The sequence below is a fragment of the Gasterosteus aculeatus genome, chromosome 16 (assembly GCF_964276395.1).
Source record: "Gasterosteus aculeatus chromosome 16, fGasAcu3.hap1.1, whole genome shotgun sequence".
In the NCBI taxonomy this organism is placed as follows: Eukaryota; Metazoa; Chordata; class Actinopteri; order Perciformes; family Gasterosteidae; genus Gasterosteus; species Gasterosteus aculeatus.
In genome coordinates, this window is record NC_135704.1 from 19,262,076 (window position 1) to 19,279,079 (window position 17,004).

At 47.3% G+C, this 17,004-nt stretch overlaps 1 protein-coding gene across 50 annotated transcripts in view; it reads right to left on the reverse strand.

The window, feature by feature from the left end:
• neb (nebulin) overlaps positions 1-17,004 on the reverse strand; it is a 132,622-nt gene that overhangs the window by 15,500 nt on the left and 100,118 nt on the right. For 35 of the 50 annotated variants that reach the window (XM_078090927.1, XM_078090973.1, XM_078090969.1 and 32 more), the window contains 49 exons: positions 16,721-16,924; positions 16,344-16,448; positions 16,024-16,131; positions 15,625-15,936; positions 15,253-15,456; positions 15,054-15,158; positions 14,772-14,879; positions 14,372-14,683; positions 14,164-14,268; positions 13,908-14,006; positions 13,449-13,550; positions 13,244-13,351; positions 12,847-13,158; positions 12,199-12,303; positions 11,991-12,095; positions 11,797-11,901; positions 11,595-11,702; positions 11,390-11,500; positions 11,010-11,207; positions 10,800-10,904; positions 10,615-10,719; positions 10,413-10,517; positions 10,208-10,315; positions 9,997-10,110; positions 9,702-9,899; positions 9,012-9,116; positions 8,823-8,927; positions 8,632-8,739; positions 8,094-8,201; positions 7,899-8,006; positions 7,372-7,476; positions 6,973-7,077; positions 6,792-6,890; positions 5,885-5,989; positions 5,570-5,674; positions 5,384-5,488; positions 5,195-5,299; positions 4,836-4,940; positions 4,654-4,758; positions 4,445-4,549; positions 3,876-3,980; positions 2,728-2,832; positions 1,570-1,671; positions 1,382-1,489; positions 1,200-1,304; positions 1,022-1,126; positions 734-838; positions 525-629; positions 324-434 (listed from right to left, as the gene is read on the reverse strand). In XM_078090927.1, the coding sequence (XP_077947053.1) occupies positions 324-434; positions 525-629; positions 734-838; positions 1,022-1,126; positions 1,200-1,304; positions 1,382-1,489; positions 1,570-1,671; positions 2,728-2,832; positions 3,876-3,980; positions 4,445-4,549; positions 4,654-4,758; positions 4,836-4,940; positions 5,195-5,299; positions 5,384-5,488; positions 5,570-5,674; positions 5,885-5,989; positions 6,792-6,890; positions 6,973-7,077; positions 7,372-7,476; positions 7,899-8,006; positions 8,094-8,201; positions 8,632-8,739; positions 8,823-8,927; positions 9,012-9,116; positions 9,702-9,899; positions 9,997-10,110; positions 10,208-10,315; positions 10,413-10,517; positions 10,615-10,719; positions 10,800-10,904; positions 11,010-11,207; positions 11,390-11,500; positions 11,595-11,702; positions 11,797-11,901; positions 11,991-12,095; positions 12,199-12,303; positions 12,847-13,158; positions 13,244-13,351; positions 13,449-13,550; positions 13,908-14,006; positions 14,164-14,268; positions 14,372-14,683; positions 14,772-14,879; positions 15,054-15,158; positions 15,253-15,456; positions 15,625-15,936; positions 16,024-16,131; positions 16,344-16,448; positions 16,721-16,924 (6,180 nt within the window). Of the gene's footprint in view, positions 1-323; positions 435-524; positions 630-733; positions 839-1,021; positions 1,127-1,199; positions 1,305-1,381; positions 1,490-1,569; positions 1,672-2,727; positions 2,833-3,324; positions 3,427-3,875; positions 3,981-4,444; positions 4,550-4,653; positions 4,759-4,835; positions 4,941-5,194; positions 5,300-5,383; positions 5,489-5,569; positions 5,675-5,884; positions 5,990-6,791; positions 6,891-6,972; positions 7,078-7,371; positions 7,477-7,898; positions 8,007-8,093; positions 8,202-8,631; positions 8,740-8,822; positions 8,928-9,011; positions 9,117-9,701; positions 9,900-9,996; positions 10,111-10,207; positions 10,316-10,412; positions 10,518-10,614; positions 10,720-10,799; positions 10,905-11,009; positions 11,208-11,389; positions 11,501-11,594; positions 11,703-11,796; positions 11,902-11,990; positions 12,096-12,198; positions 12,304-12,846; positions 13,159-13,243; positions 13,352-13,448; positions 13,551-13,907; positions 14,007-14,163; positions 14,269-14,371; positions 14,684-14,771; positions 14,880-15,053; positions 15,159-15,252; positions 15,457-15,624; positions 15,937-16,023; positions 16,132-16,343; positions 16,449-16,720; positions 16,925-17,004 lie in introns of all 50 variants that reach the window. The other 15 variants (XM_078090974.1, XM_078090970.1, XM_078090968.1 and 12 more) reach the window with 1 other exon arrangement.

Here is a 17,004-nt window from a genome sequence, read left to right on the forward strand (position 1 = left end):
GAGACCTTCATCACGTGCGAGACCTTCATCACGTGAAGGCGAGACCTTCATCACGTGCGAGACCTTCATCACGAGAAACCGGGACCATCATGACGTGAAGGTGAGGCCTTCACCATGTGAAAGTAAGACCTTCATCACGTGAAGGCGAGTCCTTCATCACGTGCAAGACCTTCATCATAAGAAACCGGGACCATCATCACGTGAAGGTGAGGCCTTCATCATGTGAAAGTAAGACCTTCATCACGTGAAGGCGAGACCTTCATCACGTGCGAGACCTTCATCATTAGAAACCGGGACCATCATCACGTGAAGGCGAGTCCTACCCCGCTGACCAGCTTGTTGATCTCCTTGCTGTGGACCGTGTCCCGGGTCTCCGACAGGGTCGTGAAGGAACCGGATTGCATGTTCTTCTTACTGGCCGCCTTGTACTTGCTCTGAGGATGGAACGGAGGACAACACACATCCAGTTTAGGTAGAACATCTCTCTGAACGTGACCAAAGTTTCCTTTTCAAATGAAGCGCACCTCTGACACCAGGGAGCGCACCGCCTGGGCGTGCAGGATTTGGGGAGTGTCGCTGACGGGGACGTAGTGGCCCTTCCCTTTCTCGTACTTCTCTCGGTACTTCACCTGGAGAGCGGCGACAAGTGGAGTAAACGAGAGCTAACGAGAGCTAACGAGAGCTAACGAGAGCTAACGTTCAACCCTGTGATGTCATTGGTTTTAGCACGTACCTCGCTGGCCATGTCGTTATTCTTCATGGCCAGGAGGGTCAACTTGTCGTCCACCACGGACATCACGCAGCCCTTCATCATCTCTTTGTCGTACTTGTACTCGACCTGTGGGGGAAACAGGACCATACATGAGCGTGTTTATGAATCAGGTCTCATTAGAGATCCAAGGTCAACGGTCCAGTCAGAGAAGTAGAATACAGTTTATTTTTGCCGGAGATAAAAGCAGAAATCCATTCATCCGGGTGTTGATTCAAGGTGGTGAAATGCTGACGAGAAGCCGGGACTCACGTCGCTCTGCTGCAAGGAGTTCTTGGCGTTATTCAGGAAGTCGGGTCGGTCCGCTGTCCAGATCCACTTGTTCTTGGTCGCTTCATACTTCTTCTTGTAGTCGAGCTAAACAAAGAACAAACACTTGGTCAATGTTCTGGGGTATTTGGAGGTGGAACGTGAATCTGGAGGCCCTCACGTTGCTGATGTTCTTGTAGGCCTCCTTGGCAGCACGGATCTCATGAGCCTCGGGGTCGATGTTGATCTGGGCTTTGCTCTTCTCGTAAACTTCTCTGTACTTCATCTGCAAGACGCGTGAAAAAATACCACATGAAGACGAGCTTCACCTGAAGAGGCGCAGCCGGTGGGGGCGGGACCTACGCTGCTGGTGATGTCCTTGACCCTCTTCATGTGCTGTGTGTGCGGGGTGTCGTAAGGCAAGGTGTAGCCCTTGGCCTTGGTCTTGTTGTGCTCCATCTTGTAGATGATCTGAGGAACAGTCGTCATGTCAGTCAGGACACATTCAAACGTAACGACCCCGTCGAGCATTTAGCATCTTAAAGTCTCACGTCTGTGATCTTCTTGCTGCGTTTGTGGGTCTCGTACTCGGGGGTCTCCAGGATGGAGGTGAACTTGTCCTTGGCTCGTTCGTACTGCTCCCTGTACCTCCACTGGTGGGGGAGAGCAGGGGGGGACAAAGACATTTAGTTCCACTCATGAAATCCATCTACCGCTGTAATTATTATTCATTTCAAAGGAGAGGTGTTTTTCAGAAGCAGGATGGTTGGGTGTGTGTAATGAGGGGAGTGGTGACGTGCACAGGTCCATGAAGACATGCCTTATGAAACATGCATCTACAGACGAGGATGAAGACAAGGACACGTGGCACCAATATTCAGTCTGCAGAGGGGGGTCTATGGAGACAGGGGGACGAGTCTGGGACACGCTGGACTCTTCATGCTCACCCACAGCAGACCCGACTACGGCATAACGGCTCATCTAGCGCGAGATATGTGCATTCATGTTCCAGTTGTTCTGTAGTCTAAAGTCATCAAATCTGCACATTTTGTTTTGTGTATCGGCCGTTTAAAAAATATATAATTTTTAATGGTTCTGCACTAGTTCAGTAGAAAAGGTCTGTAACTGAGACCAAGGGACAGACAAACAAAGTCTCCTGGTCCACAGATACTAATCTGCACAAAAGAGGAGTTGGGAAGTGCAGCGAAAAGCTTTATTTTCTTTTATTTGTAAAGTTTACATCACTGTTTTCTTTCTGTATTTGTGCGTCTCAGATGAAGATCAGGCTCCCCTGATATAATCGCTACTATTTTATTCGCTACGTGGGATCGTTTCCAAATATTTCCAATAACCGTGTCAAAAAGTTCTTTAAAAAAGGATGGATGTAACACATTCCCAAATCCATATGTTCACCTGGCGAACTATCCAGCTTTCATCCCAATGTGTGGAATGTGTGGAGTGTGTTGGAATGTGTTAGAATGTGTTGGAATGTGTGGAATGTGTTAGGATGTGTGGAATGTGTGGAGCAGTCCCTGAGGTTCAGGATCACTGAGACATGAAGAGAAGTGAATACATGGATGGATCACAGCGTGGAGACAACGGGGAAATGAAGTTAAACCTCCTTTGAGGGGTTGAAGTGGTTTGGATGGAAGGAGCGACAGGAGCAGCGTGACCTGGTGACCTCTGACCTCTCTTCCACCAGTGTTTACCTTACTGCTCATAGTGGACTGGTAAAGGGCCAAGAGGATGTCGGGCCGGTGAAGCTCATTGCAGCCGCTCTTTAGCAGCTCCTTAGCTCTGGATTTATACTTAGCCTGTTCTCACACACACACACACACACACACACACACACACACATGTACACACACACGTACACACAGCATGCCAAAGGTGAGGACATGAGGAAGAACACAGACGATCTCCGGAGATCGAGTGTGACGGAGGATCTGTTTGTCCTCATCTGTGCCTTCAGAGTGACGGAAAGCTCGATAATCAAATCAAATGAATAATGTATAATATAGAATATAATAAAAGAGAATGAAATCAAGAGCGTCGTAACACAAAGTGCTCTGAGCTTGTTCCACTAGGCTTCCGTTTGGTCCCCTAAAGGAGAAACCTGCCCCCCTGGATTAATGCGTCTCTCTGATGGCACAGGTGAGAGAGACAGAGTCCTCACAGCTGTCCAGCCGGAGAGACTCGGACACGTCCGCTCTGTCATGCGGAGGTCCGCGGGCCGGAGCGGTCGAGGGGGGGGGGTCAGCGGAGGAGGCGGTGCCGGTGGTGCACGCGGCGAGGGGCCCGGTTACCTGGCTCATCTGGTTGTTGGCTCTGGCCAGTACGTATCTAGGGTCGTCGGTGGTTATGGTGAACTTATCCTTGGTTTTCTCATAAGTGGCTTTGTAGGATCTCTGCTCAGAACGTCAGAGCGGTTAAAGACAAAGAACTGAAGTCCTTCATCAGGTGCTACCTGGACTCCACCAGTATTTATAGTTCTACTCAAAGCATCTCCTTCTGGCGTGCAACTGTTCTTCCACGAAGAGAGAAAGAAATATGACAACATTCTAGTAACAGTCTTACTTAAAAATGGAGTACTTCTAAACTGTGGTATTTCTACTTCTACTAAAGTAAAGGATCGCTGAAACAAGTTGAAGTAAATGACATCAGGGACATTTTATACATCGTGGTTCCCTGTGAAGAAAAGAGGAGTCATGAATCACAATAACAATAATGGTGCTTTTAAGCTGAGAGTCCAACAGAGACGACTAGAGACAGAAGTGGGATTAAAGAACCCACTTTACAGAGTAAGAGGAACATGGCGTTTTGCTGACTACGCCGGGCGGAGAGCGGAGGGTCTCACCTCGTCGATGAGGGTGGAGGCGTACTTGGCGGCCTGGAAGAAGGGCGTGTCGCAGGTGTACTTGAAGTTGCCTCTGTTCTTCTCGTAGGTCGCTTTGTAGAGTCTCTGCCAGCGAGAAAAGGAACCATTTCATTGGAAAAGAAGCAGAAAAACACTTGGCAAAAGTAATTTGGGGGTATGAGACCCCGATGAAGGCCTTAACCCTGATGCATCATGGGAGAGCTGAGAGACCAATGTTTTACTTACTAAGAGAGATTCAAAAACATGAAAAGAGGCTGGAAATGAAGTCAAGGGGTATATATATATATATATATATATATATATATATATATATATATATATATATATATAGTATGTATAAATGGTATAAATAACCGTAATAGAATAAATATTGAAATCCAGGAAGTTCGTTCTTGAGCGTTTCTAGACGTCCTTTTGTTTCAAACACAAAGTAAAATTTATAATTTGACGCCCAAAACCCTGAAACCCGATATCTTTAATTACACTTGCTTTACTGTAGAAATTGAGAATGTAAGCTGAGAATAAAGCTGAGTATCTGCCCCCCTCACCTCGCTGTACAGCGTCTTGTTCCTCTCAGCCTGCACCAGCTCCGGCGTGTCCCACACAAAGCAGCCGAGGCCCTTCAGCCATTCCAGGTCCTCCTTGTACTTCACCTGTAGAGGAACCACAACCACCAGCATTTTACCCAAATGTCAATGACCCCGCTTGGCTCCATCTGCACCGAGGCCGGGGGGTCTGGGGGTCTGGGGGGACTCACGCTGCTGATATTGTCGTTGGCGATCTTGCTGAAGAAGAACTCGGGCCGGTCGGGGATGGACTTCCACGTCCCCAGAGAGTTGATGTACTTCTCTCTGTATTTCACCTGAGGAAGACAAGGAGCACTCAGTGAGAAGACAAATGGTCTCCAGTGATTCTATCTTAAAGAAGCGATGTGCCGACCTCGCTGATGTCATCCGTGACCCTGCGGTGGTACGTGATGTCCAGGGCGTCCTTCACTGTGTGGTAGTGACCCTTAGAGAGCTCGAAGGTCTCTTTGTAACGCAGCTGCAGACACAGAGAACAAGCATGTTCTTGTTCACGTATATATTAAACTTTTATTATTTCACGTTTGTGGTGTGAAGCATGTGAAATCCTGCTTTTGGTGTTGGTGATGTTTTTTTCAACATAATGTCCAAACACTTAAAATGAAACATAAATCAACAACAAAAACCAAATTCTAAATGAATGACTGAGGTCACCAAATAGTGTGGTTTTATACCTTTGGAGCACAGTTACTGAGTTATTGATCAGGGACTCACGTCACTGGACTGGAGGTAGGCCTTCTTGGCCCGGATGAGCAGAGGCGTGTCGGCGATGGCCGTGTACCTGTGCTTCATCTTCTCGTACTGGTCTTTGTATTTGTTCTATGGAGGAGAAGAAACACGTCGTCAACATGCGCTCTGCTTCCACGAGAGGGGGCGGCGGGGTCGAGTAGGAGAAGGACTCACATCGCTGCAGACCACCTTCATCCTCCTGGAGTGGCCCATGGTCGGGGTGTCCATCTCTTGGGTGCAGTGAGCTCGCTCCTTGCTGGCCACGTTGGTGTACTGGAACTGTGGGGAGATGGAAAAAGAACGGTTAGACGGTCGGCTGGGGTGGGAAGGGGGCGCATCGGAGCGTCATGTGGAACTTACGTTGTTGGTCAGCTGCTGGGCCCACTTGGCCCTCAGGATGTCAACAGAGTCCCCGGTGGTGGAGACCTTCGCCATCTCCTGCTTGCTCTGGGCCTTGTAGATCATCTGCAGACAGAAGAGGGAAGAAGAGACGTCAGACGTGCCGCCAAATTGGGTTCTTCCTACCCAAGCCGGTGACTCTTGCATCGCAAAGATATTTCACACAGTTTAGTGATGGTTCTCAATCAAATTGCTCCCAATTTGAAGCCATTAACTGGACCGAGAATACGTCAAACATCACCAAGAAGGACGGAGCCATTTGCAGCCGCCACTCACGTTGCTCATGTGGCTCTTCAGCTCCGTCACACGGTTGTACTCCGGCGTGTCGAGGACCACAGAGAAGTTGGCGAGGTTCTTCTTGGCCTCCACCGGGTAGATCGCCTGTAAAAAAACACAGAAAGGACAGAAAGGGCAAAGATGATTGACGTGATTTAATATTTCACCCTTTCAGCCTTTCCTTCAAAGATATCTCAGGCCTCTTGTGTTGCTGTGGAGCTTTTTATGTTTAGATTGGTCTTCAGTATGAAATGAGTCTTGAATGAGGATGTAATGAGGAATAAGAATGGAATGAAGGTATAATGAGGATGGAATGATGATGGAATGAAGGTGTAATGAGGGTGTAATGAGGATGGGATGAGGGTGGAATGAGGTATGAGGGTGGAATGAGGATGGGATGTGGGTGGAATGAGGTATGAGGGTGGAATGAGGATTGGGTAAGGAAGGAGGATGGGATGAGGGTGGAATGAGGTATGAGGGTGGAATGAGGATGGGATGAGGGTGGAATGAGGTATGAGGGTGGAATGAGGGTGGAATGAGGTATGAGGATGGAATGAGGATTGGGTAAGGAAGGAGGATGGGATGAGGGTGGAATGAGGTATGAGGGTGGAATGAGGATGGGATGAGGGTGGAATGAGGTATGAGGATGGAATGAGGATTGGGTAAGGAAGGAGGATGGGATGAGGGTGGAATGAGGTATGAGGGTGGAATGAGGACGGGATGAGGGTGGAATGAGGTATGAGGGTAGAATGAGGATGGGATGAGGGTGGAATGAGGTAAGAGAATGGAATGAGGATTGGGTAAGGAAGGAGGATGGGATGAGGGTGGAATGAGGTATGAGGGTGGAATGAGGATGGGATGAGGGTGGAATGAGGTATGAGGGTGGAATGAGGGTGGAATGACATACCCTTTGCTTGGTGATGTTGCGGATGTGGATCATCTCCGGGGTGTCGTACAGGAAGCAGCCGAGTCCCCTCAGCCACGTCAGGTCCTCTTTGTACTTCAGCTATGAAATAAAAAGCACAATGGTGTGAAACAACATTTTCTTATCCGGGGTTTTGAAGTGTCCCGTGACCACGTGGGCGTACCTCGCTGGTGATCTGGTTGACGTGGTAGCAGTGCATCAGCTGGGGCGTGATGGGCAGAGAGATCAGCTGACCTCTGCTGTTGTAGTACTTCTCTCTGTAGCACAGCTGGAGCAGGAGAAAAGGCAGATGAGAGGATGCTGATGCAAGAGGAGGAGCGAGAGAAGTTTTTTAATTTTTAACTTTAACTTTTATTCCTTTAAACTAACCCATAGCCTTATACTAGTAACCCATAGCATTTTATTTTATTTTATTCCTCGTGCACTGTTGTCTTGTCGTCCGTTGTCATACTGTCTGCCGTCAGGCACCAACCGCCAAGTCAGATTCCTTGTATGTCTGACACATTATGGCAATAAATGATTCCTGATTCCTGAGTGAGGGCGGGAAGAGGCGGTTCCTCACCTCGCTCAGGTGCTCCTGGTTCATCTTCACTTGTTTGATGTCTGGAGTGTCGTAGATGCTGTGGATCTTGTCCTTCTGCTTGTGGTATTCTTCCCGATAGAGACGCTGAGAGGATGGGGGGTAAACGAGAGGGGGTTCTTAGATCTAAGGGTTCGGATCACAATCACAGTTCGTAGCAGTAAAAAAAATAGTTAATAATTACCGCTAATAATAATAATTGATGATTGATGATGCATATTAACAGATACAGATCCCTTTATTTATTGATTATAGCAGTCGGTCTATAAGGATCCACAAATATTTGTGTTACAAATATACCAAATGTTATTATTTTACTTATTTAAAAAATCTAAAAACACAAAATTCGAATCATATTGAAATTAAATATTGTATTTTATTTTATATTTTTATTATTAATAATCTTGTATAATAATGTGTTTAGCTTATAAATATTTGAGTTAAACTGGGTTTAATGGGTAACATTAATCTGTGGGGCGGGTCAATAAGGTTACATCGCCTCCTCTTACGTTGTTGGTGATTTTGTTGGCTTTCCTGGAGTTGACAAAGTTGACGCCCTCTGGGTGAAGAGTGTAGGCCTTCGCCTTCATCATCTCGTAGGCCTCCTTGTACTTCACCTGCACAGATCAAAGCCCAGAGTGGACGATGGTAACAAAAAGCATCCACGGTGAAAGCAGGAGGCTGGGAGGATGCTCTCCACTCACGTAGCTGGTGACCACGCTGTTCATCTTGGCCTGCTTGATGAGCGGGGTGTCGCTGGGGAGGGAGTAGCCTGTGGGCATCAGGCTCTTGTTGGCCTCCTTGTACGAGTTCTGAGAGGAGAAGGGGGGAGACGGGGGGAGACGGGGTGAGGCGCCTACATTCCAAAGAGCCTTTTCTTATTTAACATCGTATCTACAGTTCATTAAAGGCTAGTGTTTATTCTGTTTGTTTGAGCGTTCTTTCACACGTTTGTTTGTGCTCATGGAATCTAAATCACACAAAGATATCAGAGCTGCAGTTTATCAAATGTAAATATATTGGTAAACTCCTTTGGCTTTAAAGGTGAAGTGGAAACGCATTTACAAACAAATTTGCTCTTTTTCAGCTTAATAACAACAAAAAAAAAAAACATTATTGTAAAATATACATTTATGATAATCTTCCTATCAAAACGATATTAGTCTTATTTATTGAATCATTGTTTGCACTCATCATGACGTCTGGAGGACTAATTGATTAATTATGACGCGTGGTTCTCACGTCGCTCTGGATGTAGTTGGCCATGCGGGCTCGCTCCGTCTCCATGGTGACAGCAGGAGCTGTGTTGGTCCCCTTGATGTTGGTGTTGTAGTCGTAGCGGTAGTGCAGCTGGAACAACAAGCATGGGAGCTTAGATAGAGTTTTATTTGAATGGTGAGTGATGGACTCCGTGGAGGAGGAGGCCCACTCACGTCGCTCAGGTTCAGGGAGTTCTGCTTGGAGGTCTCGTACACCGGCGTGTCCGTCACCACCGAGTACTCCTTGAAGGACTCGATGCCTTTGGCTCGGTACTTGTTCTGGAACAAAAACACACGATGTGGATCAGAGGGGAGAACGCTTAGGGCGGAGCAGCGGAGGGGGGGGCGGGGCCGAGCGCTCACCTCGCTCTGAAGGTCACCGGCGTGCTTCACCCGGATGATCTCCGGCGTGTCCGCGGCGTAGCAGCCGATTCCCCTCAGCCAGTTCAGGTCGTCCTTGTAGATGATCTGGGGAGGGAGAGACCTCAGGTCACTTTGGAGGGCGGGTCCACATGGGAGAAGACAAACATCTAAAGGCTGCTTTAATGTCAGATGTTTCTCTTCTTTATATTATGTCTTTATTCTTATATTATCTTCATGTGGGAACTTTTTAATTTTGCTGATAAATCAAATAGTTTACAAGCTATTCGACCGTTGCAGGATTTGTACACAGAGAATGAAGCCGTTCATTAATATAAAATATGAGTTCACTGTTATGTAATATTTGTGAACGTGGTCGATTTAGCTCAACATTTCTCCATATTTACAGATTAAAAAAAACAGAGAAGCACCAATAAACTTTTCTCTTGGCATAAAATCCCATTTCACTCGTTGATTCTTAAGAATTAAACATCGTGTCTTCTCTCATTTGTGCCGGTTTAGAGGCTCCAAAAGATACTCAAACCTTCTGCGAATCCTTTTCACATATTGCTAAACATAAAACGTCTGTGGTCACATGATGCAGTTGAAATGTTACAACGATACCTTACATTGCATCAGACGCTTTAACACAGCTACTACATGCCAGTTGAAAAAGGATGCAGGGACACTCACGTCGCTGAGCTGCTCGTTGACCTTGCGGGCCTGCGTGTACACCTGCATGTCGGGGAGGCAGATCCACTGGTGCAGGTACTTGCGGTAGTGGATCCCGCTGACTGTGGACTGGGTGTTGCGGGCCGAGAGGATCTCCAGCATGTCCGGCGGGATGTGGTTCTTAGCCTTGGTCTTCTCGTAGTCCTCCCGGTAGAGCCGCTGTGGAGAGACGGAGGACACGCCCCCCCCCCGGGTGTCATTTCTCCCGTCACCACTCAACGTTAACGGTGAGAAACGCAGCGAGAATTCAACTCACGTCCAGGACCAGCTTCCCGGCTTTGACGCAGCGGGCGGTGGCGGGGTCGTCCTCCAGAGACTTGGGTAGACTGTAGAGGGACTTGAACTTCTCGTAGTCCTCCTTGTACTTCACCTAGAAAGCAAGGGGGGGGGGTGGGGGGCACGGGATTCAAACTGTGGGACTTCTAACTGTGGAAGCGTGTCGTTGACGTGGACCCGGTCATACTCACGCCGCTGAGGATGACCTTCTGCTGCTTGGCGTGCTGCAGAGCGTGCGAGTTGTGAGGGATCTGGTAGCTCTTGGCTTTGACTTTGTCCCATGCGGCGCTGTACTCTTTCTGTGAACGGGGGGAGGAGGGGGGGGGCACACAACGTCATTGCCCGTTCAACAAGCCTTCGAAAGCTCTACGACCTGGATGGAAGGAGAGAACTCACCTTGCTGAAGGAGTGCTTGAAGTTGACGCATCGGGCGTAGTCGTACGTATCCAACACGGTGGTGTACAGGTGCTTCTCCTTGTGATACGCCTCCTTGTAGTTCAGCTGTGGACATCAAAAAGGAGGGAGGGGGTTGAATCAACGCACGCCATCGGGTGTTTTTTGACTGCAGGGTTGCGTATTTGTGTTTTTCTGAACTCACGTCGCTGGCCCAGGTGTGACCCAGGACGGCGGTCACGTAGGCCGGTGTGTCCGTCACGATGGAGTAATTGTTGAACTCCTTCTTGGCCTCATTTCTGTATTTGAGCTGAGAGGGAAGAAGAATGATGAGAAGATGATCGTACAAATATATGTTTGAATATGAAGAACGCTGGCGGCGTTTCTCACTTCACTCTGCAGCTCGTAGGATTTCTTGGCTCGGACGATCTCCGGCGTGTCCCAGACGAAGCAACCCATCCCCTTCATCCAGTTCAGGTCGTCCTTGTAGAAGACCTGAAGGACAACAGCAACATTAAAGGACATCTTGTCTGGTCTGCTTTACTGATGGAGGTCTGTGGAGGATCGGGAGCAGGAGATGAGCCCTGAAGGAGAACCTACATCACTGAGGATCTCATTGGTCTTGCGGGCTCGGATGACATCCTCCTGGTCGGGGTGACATGTCCACTGGTGCAGGTATGTGCGGTAGAGGACGTCGCTTAGCATGTCCTGGCAACGCTTAGCGACCTGGTTGGCAATGATGTCTGGTGGGAGGTGGGTCTTGGTCTTGGTGTGGTTGTAGTCTTTTGTGTAGACCCTCTGTGAAGACATTCAGACCACGGGGAGCTGATGACATCATCATTACTAATGTGTTACAAACTGGCCTAAAATGACATTTTAGAAGAATGTAAATAATCTCTGGTGATAAAGTTTCTAATTGTTTCTATATACTCTGTCTGAGACGAATACAGTATTCAGAACAGTAATCGGGGATGTCTTACCAGTCCCTTGTTCTTCTCCTGCTCTCCACAGCGCATCACTTCGGGGAAGTCCACCAGCGTCCCGGCCATGTAGTGACCCTTGGCCTTCTCGTGCAAATCCTTGTACTTGACCTGGTAGGATCCAGAATAACAACCGTCGTTGTTTACATTCTGCCAGAATAAAATCAGGACTTCTTCTAATTGGCATGGACAAGAAGGGGCTCACATCGCTGATGATCTCCCGGCCCTTCTTGCCGCTGAGCAGTGGGATGTACTGGTGGTTCAGCTGGTAGCCGGTAGCCTTCGACTCGTCCCATTGCTGCTTGTAGAGTTTCTGAAATCCCAAGGGCACACAGTGTAAAACCAAAGCTCAGATGTATGACATCATACAAATGAATACATTTAAACAATTAAATGCTTTGCATTACCTCACTGATGTTCTTGGACGCCTCCCTACTGTGAGCCAGTTGAGGGGTGTCTTCTGAACCGATATATTGACCCTTCTCTGCATTGAATGTCTCCTTGTACTTCAGCTGTGGCAGAGGACAACAACATAGTTGTGTTTATTCCCAAGCTACTTGAAATGAAGAAGTCAGAATCAGATGCTTTACATTTAACATACATCACTGAGGTTTGCAGCGTTTATCTTTGCCAAGACGATCTCAGGACGGTCCGCGACATGGGTGAATTTTGAGAAGCAGTCTTTGGCATGTTTCTTGTAGTGCCTCTGCAATGACAAACACACAGGATGGAGGTGAGACACAAACACCTGGTACGAAAGTAAGGGGGGAAATCGTGCTAAAAGACCGAATGCAATGCAGTTTACCCACCTCGTTGATGATCTCCTGGGCCTTCCTGACCTTGACGTGGTCAACAGATTCAGCTGCTATCCAGCCGCAGCCGCGAATCCATTCCATATCCGCCTTATACACATTCTGTAGACAGAAAGCAAGATATCAAGACATGATTGATGGTGGTTTCTATGTTTTCATGTCACATAAATAGGCATAACCCTCATTATAGATTTATGAGTCACCAAAGATGCAGCTGCAAAGTGCCGGAGAGGGTTTTTCCACCTTAAATGAGAGTTTGCCCAAAGAGAGCAACCTAAGTTGATGATGAAATCAACATCACTGGAGGTTGTTCTACTACAGCGTGCTTTCCTTCTGCCCTCGTAGATAAGACAGTGTCCTCCAATTCACAGAGCTCACCCAACATGGTCATTCCTCCTCTGAAGTAGTTACTGCACTAAAATGTCATGTTTTACTTGTGGTCTTTAGTTGTTCACACGAGTTCTGCACTGGAATTTTTTGTGAGACACAATACTTTTGTTTGCAGATCAATTTCTCTCCATGCAGGAGAAATATTTAGGTCCTAATCACCCAAATATCACAAAGTAGACGTTTTTTGCGAAACTAACTAATGGTTAAAAAAAGCCTGCATGAATGTGCAAGCGGCGTCCTGGGATGAGCACTCACATCACTCTGAAGGTCGTAGGCTTTGCGGGCCTGGATGACATCACTGGAGTCCGGCATACAGGTCCAGTTGTGCAGGCGGGTTCTGTAGATGTTGTCATTGACTTGAATCTGGCACTTCTTGGCCAGTTCGAACTGCAGCATGTCCACCGGCAGGTTGAACTTGGTCTTGGACTTGTTGAAGTCCTTCTTGTACAGGGCGTCGCTGGCGATCCGGGCGGAGTTCAGGGCCAGCATGATCAGAGGGTCGTCACGGACGCTGAGGGCTCCGATGTGGTGGCCCACCTGCTTACGGTAACTCTCGAGGTACTTATGCTGCGGGACGGACAGAAATGTTCAGTGCAACGATTCTAATCAACATGGTTATTGGGGTGAAAACGAGTTCGTCCCAGATACTCACTTGACTCTGAACTTTACTGGTCTGGATGCACTGCTTGATTGGGACGGCGTCTCCGGGCATGAAGTAGCCCGTGGCTTTGACCTTATCCCAAGCTTTGGTGTACAGTTTCTGCAAGAGGTGGAAATCGTTATACAGGTGGCTCACAACGTAACGCTTACTCAGTAAAGGACAAAGAACTGTTGACTCGTCGAGGAGTTGGTCTCACCGGGTGAAGGTTCTTCGCCACCTCTCTGGCTGTGGCGAGAACCGGTGTGTCGGAGGACGTGAACTTGGTCTTGTCGTTGTGCCAGGCCTCGCGATATTTAACCTGTGCAGAGCGATAAATCAACATTCAGTTAGTCAGTCAGAAAGAAAACTCCAATCTGTCACCAGGACATTAAATGTTTTAGCGCCCTGCAATTTTTTAATTCGATTCTCTGTATTATGTTTATTTCTGTTACTGCTCTTTGGTTGTCTTAACTCAAGACATTTCTAATGGATAACAGTTCTGTTTAGGAAACTGTGTATACTTTAAAAATAACTATTTGATTTAGAATCCCCATAGAGATGAATGAAATGCTCCCATATATGAAAGCTTTGGTGACCCATAGTGGGGGATCTGGACCCATTGGACTCAAACGAACAAATCCAAATCGACCTGGGATCAGCAGAGTTTCCTGCTCACCTCGTCGAGGACTGCAGCCGCATTCTTGGCACGAACCATGTCGATTCTGTCAGTTTTGACAGTGAATTTCTGATCATCCAACTTGACACGGTAGCCTCTCTAAAGAAACAAAAACCAGACAGGAGAATAATACATCTCATTTAATTAACACCAGCATTTGGGGGAAATTCTATATTTAAAAGATATCTATCTACATCCATATCTACTGTGTATACATTTCTGACTAATAGGAAATACGGATTGTAGTTAGACTTACATCAGCAAGGACCTTCTGGGCATGTTTGACCTTCACGACATCCACAGACTCATGTGGTATCCATCCACACCCACGTATCCACTCCATATCAGCTTTGTACACAGCCTGAGGAAGCAAAGCAGACACAGTTTACGTGATGAATAGTAACAATGTATTATGTATTATGGGCATAATATCCTTAGATCTACAAGTGCTGCTGTTAACCTACATCGCTCTGCAGGTCGTAGGCCTTTCTGGCCTGGACCACGTCGGTGGAGTCCGGCAGGCAGGTCCATTGGTGCAGATAAGTTCTGTAGTTAAAGTCGTTGACTTGGATCTGGCACTTTTTGGCCAGCTCAATATTCAACATGTCCACCGGCAGGTTGAACTTGGTCTTGGACTTGTTGAAGTCCTTCTTGTACAGGGCGTCGCTGGCGATCTTGGCCGAGTTGAGAGCCAGCATGATCAGAGGGTCGTCCTGGACGCAGCGAGCCCCGATGTGGTGGCCCACCTGCTTACGGTACCCTGCGTGGTACTTGTACTAAAAAGAGATAAAAGAATGAATGAGAATGGGAAAAACATGAAGAAGTGTCTCTGTATTTGAACCTCATCCAGAGTCCTTTGCTTACGTCACTAATGATATCTCTGGAAGCTCTAGCCTTCAGCACGGAGATGGCGTCCTCCTTGATGTGGTAGCCTTTGGCCTTCTGCTCGTCCCATGCCTTTGTGTACAGTTTCTGCACACAGCAAGAAAATATGATCAAAATAACTTGAATACAAAGGGCATCACCAGCAGATGACCCGCAGATGACAATCTGTACTATGTACATACTACAAGCAGCGTTACGTAGAGTCTTACGAGTTCCACCATCTGCAGAACTCATGCAGATCTTGTAAGGACGCCAACTTACGTTGCTGATGCTGATAGCGTTGGCTTTGGACAGAACGAAGCCGGGTGCGTCAGACGGCAGGCGGAAGGAGAGCTTCTCGTTATCCCAGACTTCTCTGTACTTCCACTGTTAGAAGGATACAAAGCAAAAACTGTGTATCTATTTATTATTTATAACGACCTGTGTACACAACACTGCTTTTAAAGTTGTTATTACTCACATCACTGATGTTGTGGGCATTCTGCTTGGACAACACAATCGCTGGGAGGTCGACCACGCTGGTGAACTTCACGGTGCTTGGGGGCTGGCGGTAGAGCCGCTCATTGATGATGGCCTGAGCATTTCTAGCTTTGACCACGTCCACGGAGTCTTGTGGGGACCAGCCGCATCCCCTCAGCCACTCCATATCGGCTTTATACACGGCCTTTAGAAACAGGAAGAAGGTCAAACCCAAAGAAATACTTCGCGTTCCGGTACGTTTTGAATAGCTTAGACCGAGGATCATAAGAAACTCCATGGATTCGGACACAAGCTCCTTTTAAAGCTCCATTTATCTAGTAGATCATCGGTTTTGATCTTTTCATGCACTCACATCGCTCTGCAGGTCGTACACCTTCCTGGCCTGAACCACGTCGCTGGAGTCCGGCAGGCAGGTCCACTGGTGCAAGTGGGTCCTGTAGTTGAAGTCGTTCACTTGCTGTTGGCACTTCTTGGCCAGCTCGATGGTCAGCATGTCCACCGGCAGGTTGTACTTGGTCTTGGTCTTATTGAAGTCCTTCTTGTATATGTTTTCGCTGGAGATCTTTGCGGCGTTAGCGGCTAACATGATCAGAGGGTCGTCCTGTATGCTGAGCGCACCAATGTGGTGGCCGCGCTGCTTGCGATACCCGGCCTTGTATTTGTACTGGCAATTTGGAAATGGAAGTATTTTTGTTTAGTTTCACTGAAAAAAAGAACAAAATTCTTCAGAAGAAAATAGGTTCACACTTACGTCACTGACGATGTCTCGAGAGGCCTTAGCTGATAAAACAGAAATTGCATCTTTGGGAAGGTAGTAGCCTTTGTTTATGGTGTCCTGGTAGCCTTCACGATATTGTTTCTGGGGAAAGGGAAAGATTCAGTTACGGCATCTGATATATACACCATGATACAAAATGCCAAGGGATCTTGGATTAAAAGGTCAACAATGATATGTCAATGTGATTCATTCAAACTTTAGCAGAATCAACTGATTCAGTAAAAGCCAACAACTTGACTTATGATCATCTTCAATGATTGGTTGTATGGCTACATGACGGGGCAGTGCGTTACCTGACTGGTATTGATTTTGTTCTGCTTGGCCAGGATGATTTCTGGGGTGTCACACTTGATGTGGAGGTTGAGCTTGTCGTTCTCCCAGGCAGAAGTATACGCTTTCTGGAAACAGCAAATTAATGAGGTACATAAACGTTTTATACGGACATAAGAAAGAAAGAAAAGTAACATAAATGGTGTCTCCTTCTGGAGTCTTCAACACATGCTCTTTTGATTGGCAGCATCACTAACTTGATGGCTCAAGCGGGAGGGACGGGGGAGGTGGAGGGTTAAACCAAACAATTTTCTTGAGCATTCATTACAAATGTGTGACAAATGTTCCATCAAAACACCACCAGATGAATAAAATGCATTAAAATAATACTGTATACTACCTTGTCCATGGTTTGGGCATTTGTTTGAGCGAGGACATACGGCATGTCACTTGTCTTGGCAGTGAATTTGAAGCGACTGGGATGCTGACGGTACTTGATTTCGCTCAGAATCTCGGACGCCTTTTTGGCTTTTTCCACATCGACTGAACCGATTGGCACCCAGCCTGTTCCCCTGATCCATTCCATGTCGGCTTTGTAAACAGCCTACAAATGATGGGACACACATTGAATCCCCTTTTTGAAAGGAGCAACATCATTGAAGTTTTCAACAAAACACAGTGAAA